The sequence below is a fragment of the Octopus sinensis genome, linkage group LG5 (genome assembly GCF_006345805.1).
Source record: "Octopus sinensis linkage group LG5, ASM634580v1, whole genome shotgun sequence".
NCBI lineage: Eukaryota > Metazoa > Mollusca > Cephalopoda > Octopoda > Octopodidae > Octopus > Octopus sinensis.
The window spans coordinates 50,503,019-50,522,591 of NC_043001.1; the positions used below are offsets into that span (position 1 = coordinate 50,503,019).

Below are 19,573 nucleotides of genomic sequence, written 5' to 3' on the forward strand. Positions count from 1 at the left end.
ATTTTCAGATGATAGAGTGATTTGGGTAACATTTCTTACAGGTCAAACAATGGCATACAGGTACCCAAATTGACTTGTTACTCAAAAAGTTGCCATATCTGGTGAAGAGAAGGAGAGCTTAAAAAGGGAAGCCCAATAGTATACATTTATGTATCATCATCATCATCATCGTTTAACATCCATGTTCCCATGTTGGCATGGGTTGGACGGTTTGACAGGAGTTGGCCAGGCAGAGGACTGCACCAGACTTCTGTGTATGTTTTGGCACAGTTTTTATGGCTGGATGCCCTGGATACACATTTACGTATATGTGTGTGTATATTGAGTGCATGAAGAGCTGAGATAGAAGAGAAAAGTGCAGTAAATGCAGGACCAATATCTATAAGAGTATGTATGAATGTATGTACATATATGTAGTATCATTGTCATTTTACATGCACATTTCATGCCGGTATGAGCTGTACACATCGTCATGAGCAAAGCAATCCAATTCTTATTCACAGTTACTCCTCTCAGACAGGCCACAGGGCGACATCGGGCTCTTTCATTTCAATTTTAGCATGGCTTCTACAGCCTGATCTGCCCTTCCTGACACCACCCACTTTACAGAATGTAAATATAAATATGTGCATGTTTGTGTGTGCATGTGTATATCACCACAATCATCATCATTTAACAACCATGTTCCATGATGGCATAGGTTGGACAGTTTGAAAGGATCTGATGGGCCCAAAGACTGCACCTTGCTTCAGTATATGTTTGGCTTGGTTTCTATAGCTGGTTGCCCATCCTAAAACCAACCACTTCCCAACATGTACTTGAAGCTTTTTGTGTGCCACCAGCATAGTGAGGTTACCATGTAGTTTAAAAGAGTATGAACCTCAAATAGCTAGGGAAATTTTATGTTAGGAGAATAAGAGGAGAGTAGCAAGGTATGAAAGGGCCAGAACAGAACAGGTTTCTTGCTGCAGAGCAGTGGTGACATGACAACTCACCTTTTTTTTAGAAGAAAGAGAGAAGAGGGGTAGATTAGATTTAGAATGTAATGTAAGTGGTAATTAGATGTCAGAGGGTACTTTCAGGTACATGGTGGGTAGAAATAGGTAGGGCATGGGTGCCAGGAGTGGTGTAGGGTGTAAAGGATGTCTGATAGTGCAGGGTAGCAGAATAGAAATGATAGTACAATAAATGGGGTGAGGAGGAAAGAGATGACATGCACTTGAGTAGGTTACAACACACACACATATATATGTATATATAGATATATATATATATATTCATGCATACAGACATACACACACATATATATATATATACATATATGCATGCATACATACACACACACAAATATATACATATATATGCATATATATTATATATATAATATGTATACATATATATCATAAAAATTAATATAAACAGCCGTGACAATTATACTTTTCCTCTCTCTCTCTCTCTCTCTATATATATATATATATATATATATATATATATAAATGAAAGAATGGAGTCGAACGACGATTTAACAAAATTCCTTTATTCTCGATATAAGACAAGGTTCCTTGTCTTTCCTGATTAGAAGGCGGCATAATGCACCCTTTATTCCTTCGGAATTAAGAATATGCAGTCTTTGAAACATATATCGAGAATAAAGGAATTTTGTTAAATCGTCGTTCGACTCCATTCTTTCATTTATCTATAGTAAAAAAAACACACAAATTTCCACACGAAAGCACATGATTTCTACCCTTGGCATGTAGCTTCAACCGTGCTTTCTGACGTAAATTTGCTACCCGGGTATCGGTTAACCGAATTATCCATACTAGGATAATTCATTCAACTACTTAAACATATATATATACACACATATACATATTTTGTAAAAGCTCAATGGCTGTTGCAGAGAAGAGAGTGCCTGTAAGTAGTACGATGCATGAGATCATCATTTTCTCACCTGGTGGTCATCTTTCAAATGTTTTGTTTTGTTTACAGTTAAATATTTCCCAGTTCATGACAGTGGGTGATTTCCTCAGAGTATTTTAGCCTGCAGGGAAGCAGCAAAACATCTTGTAAACCCCTAAGGGATTGCTAGATTACAGTGTGTGTGTGTGTGAGTGTGTTGTGTGTGTGTATAGGTGTTTTGTGCATGTACATAATTTTCAACATTAACAGTTTGATTGTTTAAAGATGCCAGTTATCATTTTGAATGATGTGTAATTTAGAAAAAGGAATTAAATTAAATAGGGTTGGGCTAAAATGTATTGGCTTTGAAACAAAAAAGATGAAGTTCAGTGGTTTGTTGTATCATAGCTAGCATCTAAGTAGATACCAGTGACATCTTCAACAATAGAACGGTCTGGAATAGTCTGGGACATGCCATAGAGTGCACCCTAAACAAAGAAGAAAAAAAAAGAAAATGTATTGTTAAACAAAAAACAAGAAGATTAAAATGTTAGACATCTCTGAAAAATAAATTGTAAATTTAACCTTCCAGCATTTAAACAGGTCATATCCAGCCTCAATGTTATACTTGTTTTATGTTTAAACTGGCTGGATCTGGCTTCTTCCTTCCTTCCTACATACATATATACATACGTATGTACGTACATAGGCGCATGCATGCATATAAGGAGTGGGCAAGGAACAATGAATAAAATTTACTGCATTTTTGACTATGATAAAAAGTATTATTTTACAAATGTTCACTATCTCTCAAAAACTATATTAGCTAAGCAAATAAACTTTTCTAGAACTGAGGCTCTCACAGAGTGAGTTAGTTTGGAAGTGAATGCTTAAATTTATATCAAATGTGAGGATAAAATTCTTTCGAAAAAAAAAAATATATGTCTCGAAAAAATTTCATCAATGGCCACATATTAAAAAATACCTTTAACGGTTAGATTTATAAACAATTCATAAATGAGGGCAAAGGCAAAAATTTCTAATGCCAAATATGCCCGAAAAATTGGACATATTGTCCATTAACCATATAATTTTTCAAAATATGCATGCTACTCAAAAAAAGGCCGACAGAAATTCTAAAAGATTCCATTATTACCATATCGGACTGATTCAGAGTTAGCTACTAAGAGCCCTCTCTCTTCGTCAGTGATACATGTGGCAAAAGAATAACTGAGATACTTACTCATACCCATGGAAGAAGCAAATACTAAGTCATGGGCACAACTAAGTACCCCAAATACATCCAAAATAGAAATACTCCAGCCCATTCGAGGCACGTGCGATTTGAACTGAGGCTCACAGAGTGAGTTAGTTTCGGAAGTGAATGCTTAATTTATATCAAATGTGAATTGTTTATAAAGATAACCGTTAAAGGTATTTTTTAATATGCTGGCCATTGATGAAATTTTTTTCGAGAATATTTTTTTTTTTTTTTTTTTTCGAAAAGAATTTTATCCTCACATTTGATATAAATTTAAGCATTCACTTCCGAACTAATCACTCTGTGAGAGCCTCATTCAAATCGCATTGCTCGAATGGGCTGAGTATTTCTATTTTGGATTATTGGGGTCTTAGTTGTGCCCATGACTAGTATTTGCTTCTTCCATGGGTATGAGTAAGTATCTCATTTATTTCCTTTTGCCACATGTATCACTGACGAAGAGAGGGCTCTTAGTAGCTAACTCTGAATCGGTCCGATATGGTAATAATGGAACTTTTTAGCTGACATAGTTCTACGTCACCTCTAATTATTTCTACAGAAAACCAATACCATCCACATTCCCAAACCGAGTTATCTCCCTTAGCCTGAAATTCGGGAAAATAATAAACAATAGTAAATTTAAATAAGTAGAATGTTGACTCCAGTACTTAACTGGCATTTTATTTTCTCGATCCTGAGAGGATAAAAGACACATTGACCTCGGCAGTATTTGAACTCAGAACATAAAGAACAAGAAGAAATACTGCAAGTCATCATAACAATTCTAAACCTGTAGCATTTAAACCAACTATATCTGGTCTAGAAATTCTAATTTTTTCTCTTTAAATATTCAAATTGGCCAGATCCAGTCTCTCATACATACCCTACAATGTCACTCTAAAAATAAATGATTACATTATCGAAATCTCGAAGCTATGAGATAATGTATGATTAATTCCAAACAATGTGAATCACAACTACAATTTCCATTTGATTATAATTTGAAATGGAAATTGTAGTTGTGATTCACATTGTTTTGAATTAATCATACATTATCTCTTAGCTTCGAGATTTCAATGATAAGCCTTACATTTGACGGAATAATCTGAATGCTAGGGTTAAACATTGTTTAGAAAAGTAACAACAGAGTGACGATGGAAGAAGAAGAAGAAGAAGAAGAAGAAGAAGAAGGAGGAGGAGGAGGAGGTAATGCATTGACTTACTGCGCCCTGACATTTTTCAGAGGGATTTTGTAGAATGACTTCAACTGACTCAGCAACGTCTTTCTCAAAGCGTTCTACAACCTCAGGCTTGGTGTGTGTCAAGGTGACACACATGTGAATACTGGAATATGGAACAGAAGAAAGAGAAAAGAAAAAGAAAATCTTTAAAATCCATTTATACCAACAGACAGTATTTCTCATATATTTTTTTCTTTACGTCATCATCATCATCATCTTCATCATTAGACATGGGTTAGATAGTCTGACTGGAACTGATAAGCTGGAGAGCTGCACCAGGTTCCAGTCTGATTTGACATGGTTTCTATGGCTGGATGCCCTTCCTAATGCCAACCACACTGAGAGTGAAATGAGTGCTTTTTACGTGACACCGGCACAGGTGCCATCTACATGACACTGGCAAAGGTCACGACTACAGTTTCACTTGGCTCAAAGAGTCTTCTTAAGCACAGCATATTGCCATGGTCTCAGTCACTTGTCATCGCCTCCTTGAGGCCCAACATTCAAAGAGCCAGACATAGAAGTGGTCATCACCCGGACCTCAAGTACTGGCTCTACAAGATTGACCGAGCCATAGACAGAACCTGCAGAAAGTGCGGTTTGGGAGAGGAGACGGCGGAGCATGTCATCTACGACTGTCCACGGATCCATCGCCTGCCGCAAGTGCCAATCCCACCAGATGCTCTGGCCAATGACCCTCTCCTTGTCCTTTGGATCTGGCAAAAGTGGACTTCCGCTCCCGACCTGCCAGACATCTCCCAACCCACAGAACGGATGCAGTGAAATCACTCTTACCCGTCTTGTTGCTTAACAAAAAAAAAAAAAATCACCTCCGTAAGGCTCAAACATTCGAAGATCATTTCAAAAATCATGCTATCAGCAACTATCATGATTACAATTTCATGGATGCTATTTACATGACACCAGCAATGGCCATGGCTACAATTTCACTTGGTTTGATGAGTCATCTCAAGCACAGCATATTGTCAAAGGTCTCTGTCACTAGTCACCACCTATGTGAGGTCCATCAATTTTAAAACAAATGATATGGACGCCCATGTGTAACAAGATTTTCAGGAACATAGCCCTTCCGTAATCTGGGAATGACTGTTAGCTGTTTGAAATGTCAGCCTCAAAGAATTATATATATAGTATGTGGCTGTGTCACTGAGATGTTTTCTTCCAAACCACATGGTTTCAGGTTCATTCCCACTGCGAAGCACCTTGGAAAAGTGTCTTCTACTATAACCCTGGGCTGACCAATGCCTTGTGAGTGGATTCTGCTGAGGTCGACTTTGCTGTTCATCCTGTCAGGGTTGATAACATAAGTACCACTCAAATACTGGGGTCAATACAACTGACTCACCCCTTCCCAGAATCTGCTGGCCTTGTGTCAAAATTTGAAACCAATATTAGGTCAATGTAAATACTCAAACTAAGGCACCAAGCTGGTAGAATTGTTACTGCACTAGGCAAAATGTTTAGTGGAATTTCACTTGCCATTACATTCAGAGTTCAAATGCCACTGGGGTCAACTTCGCCTTTCATCACTTCAAGGTCAATAAAATAAACACTAGTTGCTGGGTCGATGTAATCAACCAAACTTGCTGACCATGCACCAAAATTTGAAGCCAATACAAAAATATTCAAACTTACCTAGCAGGAAACTGCAGTGGATTCAGAGTCCAACCTTTTGCAGTAAGTGCATCAGACAGACGATAGATATCAAACTCCTTTGAAGTAAAAGCAATAACAGACATCTTAGGATCACCTAGTACCTCAATACTATGGATGTTTTTCAGACTGAAATAGAAATCAGTAAGGTTTTAGGTTAACTAAAGTTCTGGTAAGTTTCCATTTATAACTAGTTCATTTCTATGATAGTTATAGAACTGGTTGATATAAGAACAATGCAGAGCAGAAACTCTGAAGAATAATAAAATGAAAAAGGAAAAAAAGAAGGAAAAACTGAAAGAAAATGGTTAAGTGTCAAGAATAATAATTATTTGTGCTATTATTAGTAATTATTTAGAATCTCTGAACAGAAGGATCTTTCTGCTAAAGGGCAGTTTTATCCTTATCTTTCAGCCAAAGAAGCCATGCACCAACAGACAGTAGAGCTTGGTGCAGTCTTCTGACTTTCCAGCTCCTGATAAACCAGCCAACCTAAGCTAGCATAAAAGTAAGATGTTAACTGATGATGATAATGATGATGATGACTTTCACCAATATGATTTTATATTCACCATCATCATTTAACATCCATGCTCCATGCTGGCAATAATTCTGAAAATTTAGTGTCAGGTTGCTCTCAAGCACAACTGGTAACATGTAACTCAGTACAACCTGTCACATGTTTGGATCATTGGTAACTAAGCCAGTAACCCCACCAGGCTTGCTTGGTGAGGAGTGTGATTTATTGGACATCCTGCAGGAACAATAAACAAAACCCATCAAAGGGCAGAGGAACACAAGAGAGTCAACAACTATCCAACAATGTGAGATGGCACATGGCCTAATGGTTGGGACATTGCATTCATGATCTCAAGATCATCATCATCATCGTTTAACGTCCGTTTACCATGCTAGCATAGGTTGGACAGTTCAACCGGGTCTGGAAAGCCAGGAGGCTGCACCAGGCTCCAGTCTGATCTGGCAGTGTTTCTACAGCTGGATGCCCTTCCTAACGCCAACCACTCCGTGAGTGTAGTGGGTGTTTTTTACGTGCCACCAGCACAGGGTCAGAAGAGGCTGGAAAACGGCCATGATCGGTTGGGGCTTTTATGTGTTACCGACACGGACACCAGTCAGGCGGCGCTGGCATCTGCCATGTTCGGACAGTGCTTTTTTACGTGTCACCAAGACGGGTATCTTAACTATAATTTCCATTTGATTTTTATTTTGATGTTGGTGTTGACATACTTGACTCAGTAGGTCTCCTCAAGAACAGCGGGTCATGGTCTTAATTCCCAGATTGGCTGTTCATTGTGTTCTTGAGAAAAACACTTGATTTCATGATGCTCCAATCCACTGTGCTGTAAATGGGTAATCTTGTGAAAGACTGGCATACAAAGGTGAGATGGTGACTCTGATAAATCACCTGAATGGTCGTCTCACAAGTCATGTTTCGTATTCAGCCATCAAAGAGATGAATAGTACAACCCGTACTATGAATCCTAACTGGCTGGGATTGGTTGTTCAAACACATTGAAGGATAAATAAATGAAAGTAAATGCTGCTAAAGACATCCAAGGGTGACGATTATTAAACCTGGTGATTGATTAAGTCTCACAACCCAATACTCATTGATACTCACTTTGAATTCAAATTTAAATGTAATTCAATTGAACCATTAAAGAAAATTAAAGCATAAAATATAAATGTTGTAATTACACTTTAGCCATAGCTCGTGCTGTAGAGATGATTTTCCAGGCAGCATCAACGTAACCTTCCATTCCAGTAAACATCATAGTTGCCCAACAAGAAGCAATTTCTGAGCCTGCTCGGCTACCTAGAGAAAAATTCAATAAGAGATGTTAAGTAAAGCATTCTACATAATAGATGATGGCTATGGTATGCCTACCCTTACAATTTGCATCTCCAGTCTGGAACACCCATCTTGTCCAGAATATTGATCTATAAGAAGTTAGCCAGAGATGTGTAACCAAATGAACACCCTCCATCTGTTACTTCCCATTTTTTGATATTTTGCCTTTCTGGACATTGACCATAGTAAAGCTTTGACATCTAACAGCTGATATGATAGAAATCCACAAGATTATCCACCACCTTTCTAACAACAATCTTAGCCACTTATTTTGAAATAAATATGTTAACCAGCCATGGATATCATCATTATCATCATTATTTAATGTGCATGCACTAACATCCTCTTGAAACAGGATTAAATTATTTTGTCCAAAAGCTTCTCTGCTTTCACATCTAGTCACCTGATTGATTTGTTACCACCATCCCACCCATGCAAGCACGGGAAGCTGGATGTTAAACGATGGTGATGATGATGATGTGTCTATGTGTTCGAGAAGCTTTGTTTTTTCTAAACACTGTATGGTACTATGGGCAAGTATTTTCTATTACAGACTTTGTGAGTGAACTTGGTAGGCAAGAACTGAAAGAAACTCGTTGTATACATACGTGTGTGTGTGTGCGTGTGTGTGTGTATCTGTGTCCCCTTGTGTAGACATCATGTGGTGCTTGTAAATGAACACCATCATTTCCAGTCTTCTGAGAAAAATATACTTAACTATGGAAAAATATTACATTGTTTGGAAAACGAGTTAAGGTTGGTGACAGGACGATCATCCAGCACTAGAAAATCTGCCTCAACGCCAACAAACACTGTCCGACCCATGAAAGTATGAAAAAGTGGATGATGATGATGATGATGATGACGACGACATCGATGATGATGATGATGAGGAAGAAGAGGAGGATCTCTCAAAATTGTGTTTCCATTTGCCAACGCACTCCTAATGAGGTAGACTCATTACACAGTTGTTCAAACTGCTGGATATGGTGGAGGTGCGGTGATGGTGGGAAATGGAAAACAAAAGAAAAAATAGAAAGAGACAAAAACATCACAATACCTGCAAATGTGGGAGTAGCATATATTCCACCGGGCCAATTTGTAATGCTAAACCACTGGAATTTACGATAGTTGGGGTCTTTGTACATCAAAACAGCAGAGCCTTTAGGTGCTTGACCATACTGGAAACAACATTAAAACAATGATTTAATAACAAAAACATTTCAAAACATAAAAAAAGAACTGAAAGCAAAAAGCAACAAACTAAAATATTTATGAGACTCTCGAAGGCTCAATCTGAAAATTAATGACAGAACAAAAACAACATTAGCATCTGTCACAGCCACAGCTGGTTGAAGCTGTCTAATTTATTAGTTCCCAATACTGAGAGATAAATATATATAGAAATGTTCGTTTAAATGATGCTTAATTTTATGAAAGAAAGATAAACAATAAAACTTTACCTTGTGTGTGTCTGCTGAAATACTTGTTACACCGGGGAGACGGAAATCAACTGGGTCCATATGGAAACCAGCTTTCTCCAGAAATGGAACGAGGAAACCACCCAAACAACAATCACAGTGAACTGGAATGTTGTACTTTAAACCAAGCTGGAGGAATTATTTTGAAAATAAAACAGAAGAGAAAACATATTTATTAAAAAATATAAACAAACATGTTAATTAGGAAAAGGTATTTAAGACTTTTAAATTTTATTAATAAATAATTTCCAACAGGGGCATAAGGCAACACATTTTTGGGGAGAGCACAACTGATTTAGTTGTCCTATGTGTGTCTTCTAGGATCTCGAGCATCCTCCATCTGATTGCGTTCAAATTTGATATGTAGATACCAATAGTATCAGGGCGTGTATAAGCCTTGAAAATGATACCAAGTAAATAGAAACTGTGTGGAAGACTGTCTAATGGACTTTACCTATAAACCAAAAGTTCACTTCTGTGATTTATGATATGCTGATTTGGCTGACAATTTATGTTTTGGATACACATGTAGTGGATCTTGCATGCATGAAGTGGATTCGATCCACCATAACCAAATTTAAATTAACACTGTAACAGAACTTTTCCCACGGTAGAACAATGGTTTTTCTCTGACAGCAGTTTTACATTTTCCAGATGCCTTTAGCTAGGGCAAAATAATGTCTTCACCACTTGACCCTTTCTAACCTCTTCTACTTCACCAATAGCTAGAATAGAGATAACAAAACCACCAACTAAATCTATTGTTCTCAATGATATATCTATCCTTCTGGATAGTTATAAAAGCAAGAACACCCCAAGCAAAAATCAGTCAGTGACAACTCAACGAGTCCAGTCACATGGTGACAACTTAACCAAGTAGTCACTTGGCAACAACTGAGCGAGGCAGCTCGTGACGACTCAATTAGTTAGGGAACAAACTGCTAGAATCATGATAACAAGGAATGCAGCTACTAAAGACAATGGTCAGCAAGAGAAATGAAGTTTACTGTCAGCAACTGTGAGACAACACCCTACAACTCTCACTAGCTCTAATTCTGTTCTCTTACAACATCATTCTATCGCTATCTGTGGTTTACTACTAACAATTTGCGTACGCCAAACTATACAAAGAAAAATTCTACCACATCTAACTTTCTTTCACATGCTCTCGGATGTTATAACCTGCCCGTCGAGGTAAGGTATTTTTCAACATAACGGTAAATAAATACTTTCTTAAAACTTCATGCATTGTTCATCTTTCACATCCTACAGTAAGCAATTATAACAACAAATTTTTATCATTACAACTGTTGACTCCGACATTTCATAATATTGTGTACCTAATCATATTTATCGTTACACACATGTCTGTAGGATATCCAACCACTTGCATATTAATTTAATAAGTCAAATATTCAATTCATCAAACAACTGAAATTGTCAAAACCAACAGACAACCCAATCCATCAATTCAAACTTAATAAAAGCCTTTATATTATGTAACTATGCCAAACACAAAACACAGCTCTCTTCAATCTACCTACTTAGCAAATAGGTTCTATGTCTACTCTACAGTTGAGTAAGATAACTATAACAGGTTAAGTAGCAGCTGTGAAAACAATTTCTCCATCAATATCTAAATATACACAATTGCATAATTGTGTGTACAAGCATGATAAAATAAAAGTGTGTGTGCACACACACACACATGTGTTTTTGAGTAGACATGCTGACCAACTAATGAAATACTCATATCCTATTACAAGTGTTATGTCACATACCAGGATGGGACACTTAACTTTCAATGATTTCCATCATGAAAAATTGAAATAGCTGCACAGAATCAACATATTGGGTTGTCTGGAACGTTTGTGCCAGTTTACAGTAGCTTACCTTTCGACTTATTTTAGAACATGGTTGAGTCCATAAAATAGGATTTGACTACACCTCCATTTAGAGCACAGTTTAAGCTATCTTTTCAAGGAAGAAGGTTTATGTTCCAATAATCTGTGTTAATTCTGTAACCCTTTAAAATGGAAGATAAAGTTCATTTTCAGCACTTGATGCTTTGGGAACCAGACAAAAATTGCTGTAGCTCAGCTGGGATGTGTTACCCCACCCTCCATATTCACCAGATATTGCTCCTTCGGATTTCCACTTATTCAGGTCTCTACAGAATAGTCTTAATGGTAAAAATTTCAATTCCTTGGATGATGTAAAAAGATACCTTGATGAATTCTTTGCCATGAAACTACCTCAATTCTGGGAAGAGGGTATTTTCAAGTTAAAGGAAAGATGGAGACGCATTGTGCAACAAAATGGTTCATATTTGGTTGATTAAAAATGTAATAGCAAGTATTTATTGACTTTTTCTTTCCTTTAAAAATCGGCACGAACTTTCCAGACAACCCAATACATTTCAACACTGTAAACTAACCAAATGATAACTTATTTTGTTTAGAAACAATATCTAATGCTTCTTGTAGCAAATCTTCAAATACATTTTAGCCTTCTTATTTAAGATAGCCTTAAGACAAGTTTATTTATTAATTTTTAAATCACATAAATTACAGCAAAATATGATATCAGTCACACTTACCTCGGAAATTTCTGCTATTGGATCAATAATACCATGGGGAAACTGTGGGGCAGAACCAACTAACTGTAAAAGATAGAATTTTAAAATGAGGTTCATTTTCTAAAAACTTAACCTTAGTAAAAAAAGGGAACCTCTATGTGAGGCCCTAAGAATTTTAAAATGAGATTCTTTTTCTAAAGACTTAACCTTAGTAAAAAATGAGAACCTCTATGTGAGGCCCTAAGAATTTTAAAATGAGATTCTTTTTCTAAAGACTTAACCTTAGTAAAAAAAAGGAACCTCTATGTGAGGCCCTAAGAATTTCAAAATGAAATTCTTTTTCTAAAGACTTAACCTTAGTAAAAAAAAAAAAAAAGGAACCTCTATGTGAGACCCTAAACCTGTAAGAAACAGCTAAATCCCTTTTACTCTTGTAACCCTTTCGCATTAGTATTACTCAGTCAAATGTAATGCTTATTTATTCATACTATTTTGAATTAATCATGCACTACCTTGTAACATCAAGATTTTGATGATGTGATTGTTTATTTCAAGAATGACATTGTAGGGTTGGTGTGAGAAGCCAGATCTAGCTTGTTTGAAAGTAAAATGGTAGAATATTTGGGCTGGATAGGGCAGGTTAAAATACAAGTAGGTTCAATTGTACTATATCATCATTAAAATGGAAGGACACATTCAATAACAATGTCTGAGAAACACTGACTAAAATCTAGAGAGAGAGGTTATGCTGTAATACTTTTGGTCATAGATCTGGTCAGTCAAAGCTTACCTATACAACAACAGCTATAGCTAAATGAAAGAACCTCTGTGTGGTCATCAAACCTACAAGAAAAATCAACTAAATCTCTTTCAAATCATACTCTACCATGTTAAAAAAATGAAGGATTGTATTATGTAGTCCAAGGTAGACTAAGACCAAAAGACTAGATGGTCATGGCTGGAATGCCTTGGGTCATAAGTTTGCTCATTTGAAGTCATCTGGAACTAAACATCAAGAATCTAAAATGTTATTATATGCACATCAGAGTAAAGAGATTGTTTTCACACATGAACATTTATTTACAAACTGAATGGTGCTTGCCATTATTTAAGACAAAATTACAAGTGCTCAAAGGTTATGAGTAAAAAAAAGGGTTACTGGCAATTCATGTCTTTTTTTTAAACACTTTAATTCTGCATTTCTTAAGTAGGTCACAGAGAAGTCAGGAACAGGAGCCAAATGTCGCCTGTGAAAGACTGGAATCCTATCCAGAGTGGGAAGACTTATCCCTCACCCACTTCTTGCTCATTGAAACCGAAGCTAAGCACCAGACATTGAATGGTCTTCATGTTCTTATGAGGTATTTAGATATTTACAGCTTATCTGACATTGCATAGATTCCTAAACGAAAAGCTAAATCACTTTAAATCCAATCTACAATTTCCAAAAGTCCTTCTATGACTTAGCTTTGAACATCTTTAGTGTTTTAGCAGCAACGTTTTGCACCACAGTGTACTGTTAATACAAAAGGGGAGACTTGTTTCAAAGCTAAGCTTTGTAAGCCTCCTTCTTTACTCAGATGGCATTTTTACCTTTGTGGTTAAACCAGGAAGTTCTTTTACCACTGACACTTTCATCCACAGCATTGTGCAGCTGAACAAGAAACTGTTGAACAAAACAATCTCCACTCTGATTCAACATCCTCAGTTTGTTCAGGAAGGTCTTTGGAGGAGATGCTTGAGGACTCTACAGCCATGAGACCTTCCCTGAATAGTGAACAGAGACGATCGATGGATGAATATAAAAATGGAATGTTAGAATCATACTTACAAGGCATGTGTTTTTATTGATGGCGCGTTTCATAGCATTAACATCAACTTTCTTTGTAACAGGGTCTACTGGAATATGAGTAAGCCTCATTCGTAACACCATAGCAGCCTGTGAATGTATAATTAAAAGCAGTAACAATATGAATGCTAACATAAGCAGAAAGCTCCATGAAGAGAGGAAACAGTCAGTTCTATGAAACATAGTACCCAGTATCCTTGAAGGATACTTATTTTATCGACTTTGATAGGATGAGAGTCATGAGATTTAACAAAAACAACAAAAATAATATTTAAAAAAGAAAATATTTTTTTACTGATCAGGATATGTTTGTATTTCAGAACTTTATTTCATGCACAATTTCAACGTTTTTTATCCAGTTCAAGGCTTGTATGTTTGATCCTAACCAAAATACATACATACAGAATTCTCTAATCAGTAATGAACTACTAAAGTTATTAAAATATCAGATGAAATGCCTTGTAGTATTTATTCTGATTCCTTTCATTCTGAGTTCAAATCCCATTAGGATCAACTTTGCTTTTAAACCTTCTGGTGTCTACACATTCGTACACTTTGTTGGATATGTGTGTGTGAGAGAGAGAAAGAGAGAGAGAGAACCCTTGTCTAGACATCATGTTATATTAAAATTAAGTTAAATAAATTTGGAGATAATTTAATATTAATTTTACTTGATTTTGTATGATTTATTTTAAAGAATTTTTCACTTTCAGAATTGCTCCAAAGACTGTTCACGCTGCTTTTGAAAAGGTGAATGAATTTAGGGCAGTGAACTGGTAGAATCACCAGAATGACAAACAAGATGCTTCAAAGTGTTCCTTCCAGCTCTTTGTGTTGTGTTCAAATCCTACCATGATCAGCTTGGGTAGTAGACTCAGTCTATCAACCAATTGAACATCACTCCCTGATCCCCTGAGTAACTTTAGCAGAGTTCATTCAGCTGTATGCATTCAGGTTCTATCTCAGTCTTATTCCCTCACTCACTCACTCACATCACTCTCAGAGGTCCTGAAAATGATCAAAGGCACAGTTCTGCCTCCTGCTTAAACAATAAAATAAAAAATGGACCATGGTAGGAAATGAACTCAAAACATATAGAGTTACTAAGTCCAATGTTCTTCTAATTCTGGTATCTCAGCATGTTATTTACTTATTCCAGCAATGCAGTCAGTTATTCCATCATACTCAGAAGTAACTAGAAATTAACTTCATTTATCCCAGTAATAACTTCTATCATGTATATACTCAGGATAAGATTAGACATACAAGGTCGCTATGGATGATAAGAACATTTAAAACTGTGCATGAAACGTAAGTTCAAAAGGCTTGGGTACATGGTTCAGAAGCTTGCTTCCCAACCACATGGCCTTGGGTTCAGTCCCGCTACATGACACCTTGGGTAAGTATTTTCTACTATAGTCTAAGGCTGATCAAAGCCTTGTGAGTGGATTTGGTAGATGGAAACCTGAAAGAAGTCCATCATATATATATATATATATATATATATATATATAGGAGTGGCATGCTAAGTAGCTTGCTTACCAACAATATGGTACCAGGTTCAGACCAACTGTGTGGCACCTTGGGCAAGTTTTTTCTACTATAGCCTCGGGCCGACCAAAGCCTCGTTAGTGGATTTGGTAGACAGAAACTGAAAGATGCCCATCGTATATGTGTGTGTGTGTGTATGAATGTATGTATATGTGTGTGTGTGTATAAATATATACACATATATTTATATATATATGTGTGTGTGTGTGTGAATGTATGTATATATGTGTGTGTGTATAAATATATACACATATATTTATATATGCATATATATATATATATATATATATATATATATGTATGTATGTATATATAAATGTATGTATGTATATATATAAATATGGATGGATGGATGAATATGCCTGTGTATGTCTTTGTGCTTGAGTTGTGTTAATCTCTAAGTACCACCACTTGACAACCAGCGTTAGCTTGATTACATCTCTGTAACTTAACAGTTCAGCAAAACACACTGATAGAATAAGCACCAAGCTTAAGAATAAATACTGGAGTCAGTTTGTTTGATTAACCCTTTCGTTACTATATTTCTGACCAAAATACACCCCTTATGTGTTTCAATTAAATTCTAACATAATCATAAATTTAGTCTGGTTTCATTAAACAACTATAACTTTTTTATTTATCAATATATTAATTTGATTTTTGGAAGATAATTTAATGAAATGTTCTCAACTAATTCTATACTATAATTTTTGTCACAAAGTGACTCTAATTGCAGGTAGATACAGGTAAATTCAACAAAATATAAAATTATTAAAATTTTGTTCAAACATCGCTATAGAAAATGGGTTATTAGCTAATATTCAATTGGGTATACAACAAAATTTTATGATAGAATTTGTTATTCTAGGTAACTTTCTGATACCCATAATAATATTTATGGCAAAATAGTCTTAATTTCATTTAAGGTTGTGGGAAACCACTAACTATCCTTTCTTTCGCTTTGTTTACATTTAGCATAATGGTTCGTTTCCACCGTAATGATTTCAAATAGGCTCATTTGAAAAAGTAAAAAGAAATAGTCTAAGGCTTTACTCTCCTGGGAAAGTCTGTGGCTTGGTCCAGTTTCTTCAGAAAAATCACCGAAAGAAACAGTTTTTAAATTTTCACTCCATTCAAGTGCCAATTCATTTTCTTTATCGCTGTCGGAGCTCTCGGATTCACTGTTTTCACTTTCGGAAAATGAAACATCAGATTCATTATCAAATACCACGTGCTTTTTTTTTTCAGTCATAGAGTTAGATTTATCAAGGTTTTCAGTAGAAAATCCTTCGAATTCTGACTCGCTGCTTGATATAATGAAATTCGTATCCATTTTTTGTCAGAATTACAAATTTTGAAAACACAATAGGAACAAATTTCGGAAAAAAATCTCCCAAAATTCACGGAATTAAAATTACACTTCGATTGTTGTACAAAACTGTAGATGAACTGTTTACGAAGTATAATACGTGTTTTCACGAATGTACTAAAGAGATTTGCTCTGATATTCACATTTAAATATGAAGAGGTAAATACGGGCGGGTTTGGGCAGTTTGGTCACATTAACCAAAATTTTTTTCGGGCAGCTTTGGGCGGTTTGGTGACGAAAGGGTTAAACTCTTCGAGGTGGTGCCCCAACATGGCCACAGTCCAATGATTGAAACAAGTAAAGGTAAAAAGTAAACCTGAGTAGGTGCTTGCACATTCAACCTAATTATGCATGGACATTAAACCATCAAAAAATATTAGTAAACCTATTTTCATCTTTTCAAGGTCAATAAGGTAAGTACAGTGTAATATCTGGAGATGAGTGAAATCAATTCATTCAACCCAAGTACATCACTGGTACTAATTTAATCAACCAATGAGAAGTGGAAGACAGTCTTCCACAAGATTTTAATTCAAAATGTAAAGGGAGGTAACTAAAGTTTATTTTGAAAATCTAATGTCCTTATCTATTATAATAAAAGTGAAATTGCTTGTCTATCTGGGACCCCTGAATCTCAGTCTACGTTTGATCTACATAGACATATTATACCTTTTTGGAACCAGGGATGACGCCAGGATTGAAAATCTGTCCTTCATTTGGTTATTGAACATCCAGTATTGGGCTCTAATTTAAAAGGATTTGGGTTGCTACTTCTAGCAGGTAAAGATTGGCTGATTCACACCATTTTGGTGGCATTTGTCAGATGACATCACACATCAAGTGGGGGATAAATGACATTTGCCTCGTCAATTTTATGTTGGGATAAGAATTTGGGTCAAATAAGCCAACAGCTGGAATTCAATTCGGGACTGGAACAATAGAATGACTGTATTACAGAATTAATCATCCATCCTTAACCTCTGATCAGACATCACCAGGGCATATAGTACTTATAGATGTATTATAGTCATGCTACTTAGCTCCCTTTAGTTTGGGGCTGCAAGCCCAATAATCCCTCCACAGGAGCTAGCTTAAAAGTCCGCATCTTTATTATAAAGTAGCTTTTAAGCTTTTTTATAATAATGGTACAGTCTGATTTATCTAGTTTTAGCAATTAATGAAATAAAATGAGTGGTGGAGAGGAAAAAGGCCTTTGTCATTCTGGACATTATGGTTAAAATAAAAAGATACTTTTTAAAATTCATTTTTGGCAATTAAAATCGCACTAAATAACAAAATCATTTTTGAAAAACATGTAAAATATAGAAAATAAAATTTAACTTTTTTTTTTCTAAAAGAATTAGAATAGTCTCAAAAGTTAATTAAATTTAGGGGCGTCCAGAAAATACAAAATTCTGTTGTAGTTATTAAACATCATAAAAATAATCTTTAGGTCAGTGGCACTCACCTTATCAAAAGCAGCATGAGCAGTCTTTGGAGCAATTCTGAAATTGAAAAATTTTAAAACATTCTAAGTCATGCAAAGTAAAATAGACTTAATATTAAATTATCTCCAAATCTATTTGAATCAATTTTAGAATTGCAATTATTTTTTATAGAAAGAGGATACAAATTTAAAATAAAAATTCAAGAATTTAACACTTTAAATGTCTACCTCAAACCTACACACTCATGATGCCTGATTATATCCAGAATTACAAATCTGAATGTACAAGCCTACCAGCTGAACAAGATACCAATCTGTTGCAAGGTTGAATTTACTCAAGCAATATGAAATAAAGTGCCTTGAACAAAAACAAATGTCACCAGGTCTGAAAATCAGACACACAACCTAATGATTTGCCTAACAATCTAACAGCAAGGTCACACACTTTCATAACACAAAGTAACAATTTTCAAAAAAAAAATTTGTTTATTGTATTTTTTCAATTGTTTATCAATCCATTTTTTCCGCTGATCCCAAAAATGAAATTATTTTGTGTATCATCAACAGTTAAAAAAATATGTCGACTTTCAACGTTATTATATATTCGGTATTGTCATAATGTTCCGCTACTAAATGTATGTCTAATTTTTTCTTTCAGACCAATTACTACGTTCTGCTACTTTCAGGATGGCTACTAGAGTATGTAAAAATTCTCCAGATACATTTTGCTATGTGTGTGGCTATTATATTGGAAAAAAACAGGTATTACATAAGATCATGAAATGTGCCAAATTGTGGATAGCGTACAGACTCTATTTTGAAATGCCCATGGGTGACCAGGACAAACCATGGGACCCACATGTGTTATGTAGAAGCTGTTGATCTACTCTAGAAGGATGGTTAAGAGGTACAGGAAGGTCAATGCCTTTTGCCATACCAAGGGTATGGAGAGAGCCAAAGAACCATCACGATGACTGTTACTTTTGTATGATTGATGTGACTAAGTACAGAAAAGTAAAAGGAAGACAAGCTCTTCAGTATCCAGACATACCATCATCTAGAGCACCTGTACCACATGATGACAGTTTACGAATACCACTACCACCAGAAAATATTTCATCTGAAGAGTCAACAAGTAGCAGCAGCCAAGAAATGGAGGAAGCTTTCGTACCAAGAATGACTTCGGAGCCTCACTTTCCAAATCAGAGTGAGCTAGATGATTTAATAAGGGATCTGGGTCTTATTAAGTCAGGAGCTGAACTTCTTTCATCAAGGTTGAAGGAATGGAATCTACTGGGGGAAGACTGCAAGACATCTGTGTACTGGAAACGCCATGAAGAATTTGAA

At 35.8% G+C, this 19,573-nt stretch overlaps 1 protein-coding gene across 1 annotated transcript in view; it reads right to left on the bottom strand.

Annotated features, from left to right (window-relative positions):
• Window positions 1-1,995: 1,995 nt before the first annotated feature.
• Window positions 1,996-19,573, bottom strand: part of LOC115211803 (sphingosine-1-phosphate lyase 1) — a 64,791-nt gene continuing 47,213 nt past the window's right edge. Inside the window, exons 7-15 of the mRNA XM_029780506.2 lie at window positions 18,248-18,284; window positions 13,842-13,949; window positions 12,032-12,094; window positions 9,415-9,561; window positions 9,012-9,132; window positions 7,798-7,915; window positions 6,061-6,207; window positions 4,387-4,507; window positions 1,996-2,390 (exon numbers count right to left, since the gene is read on the bottom strand). Coding sequence (XP_029636366.1) covers window positions 2,289-2,390; window positions 4,387-4,507; window positions 6,061-6,207; window positions 7,798-7,915; window positions 9,012-9,132; window positions 9,415-9,561; window positions 12,032-12,094; window positions 13,842-13,949; window positions 18,248-18,284 — 964 coding nt within the window. The 3' untranslated portion in view covers window positions 1,996-2,288. The remainder of the gene's footprint in view (window positions 2,391-4,386; window positions 4,508-6,060; window positions 6,208-7,797; window positions 7,916-9,011; window positions 9,133-9,414; window positions 9,562-12,031; window positions 12,095-13,841; window positions 13,950-18,247; window positions 18,285-19,573) is intronic.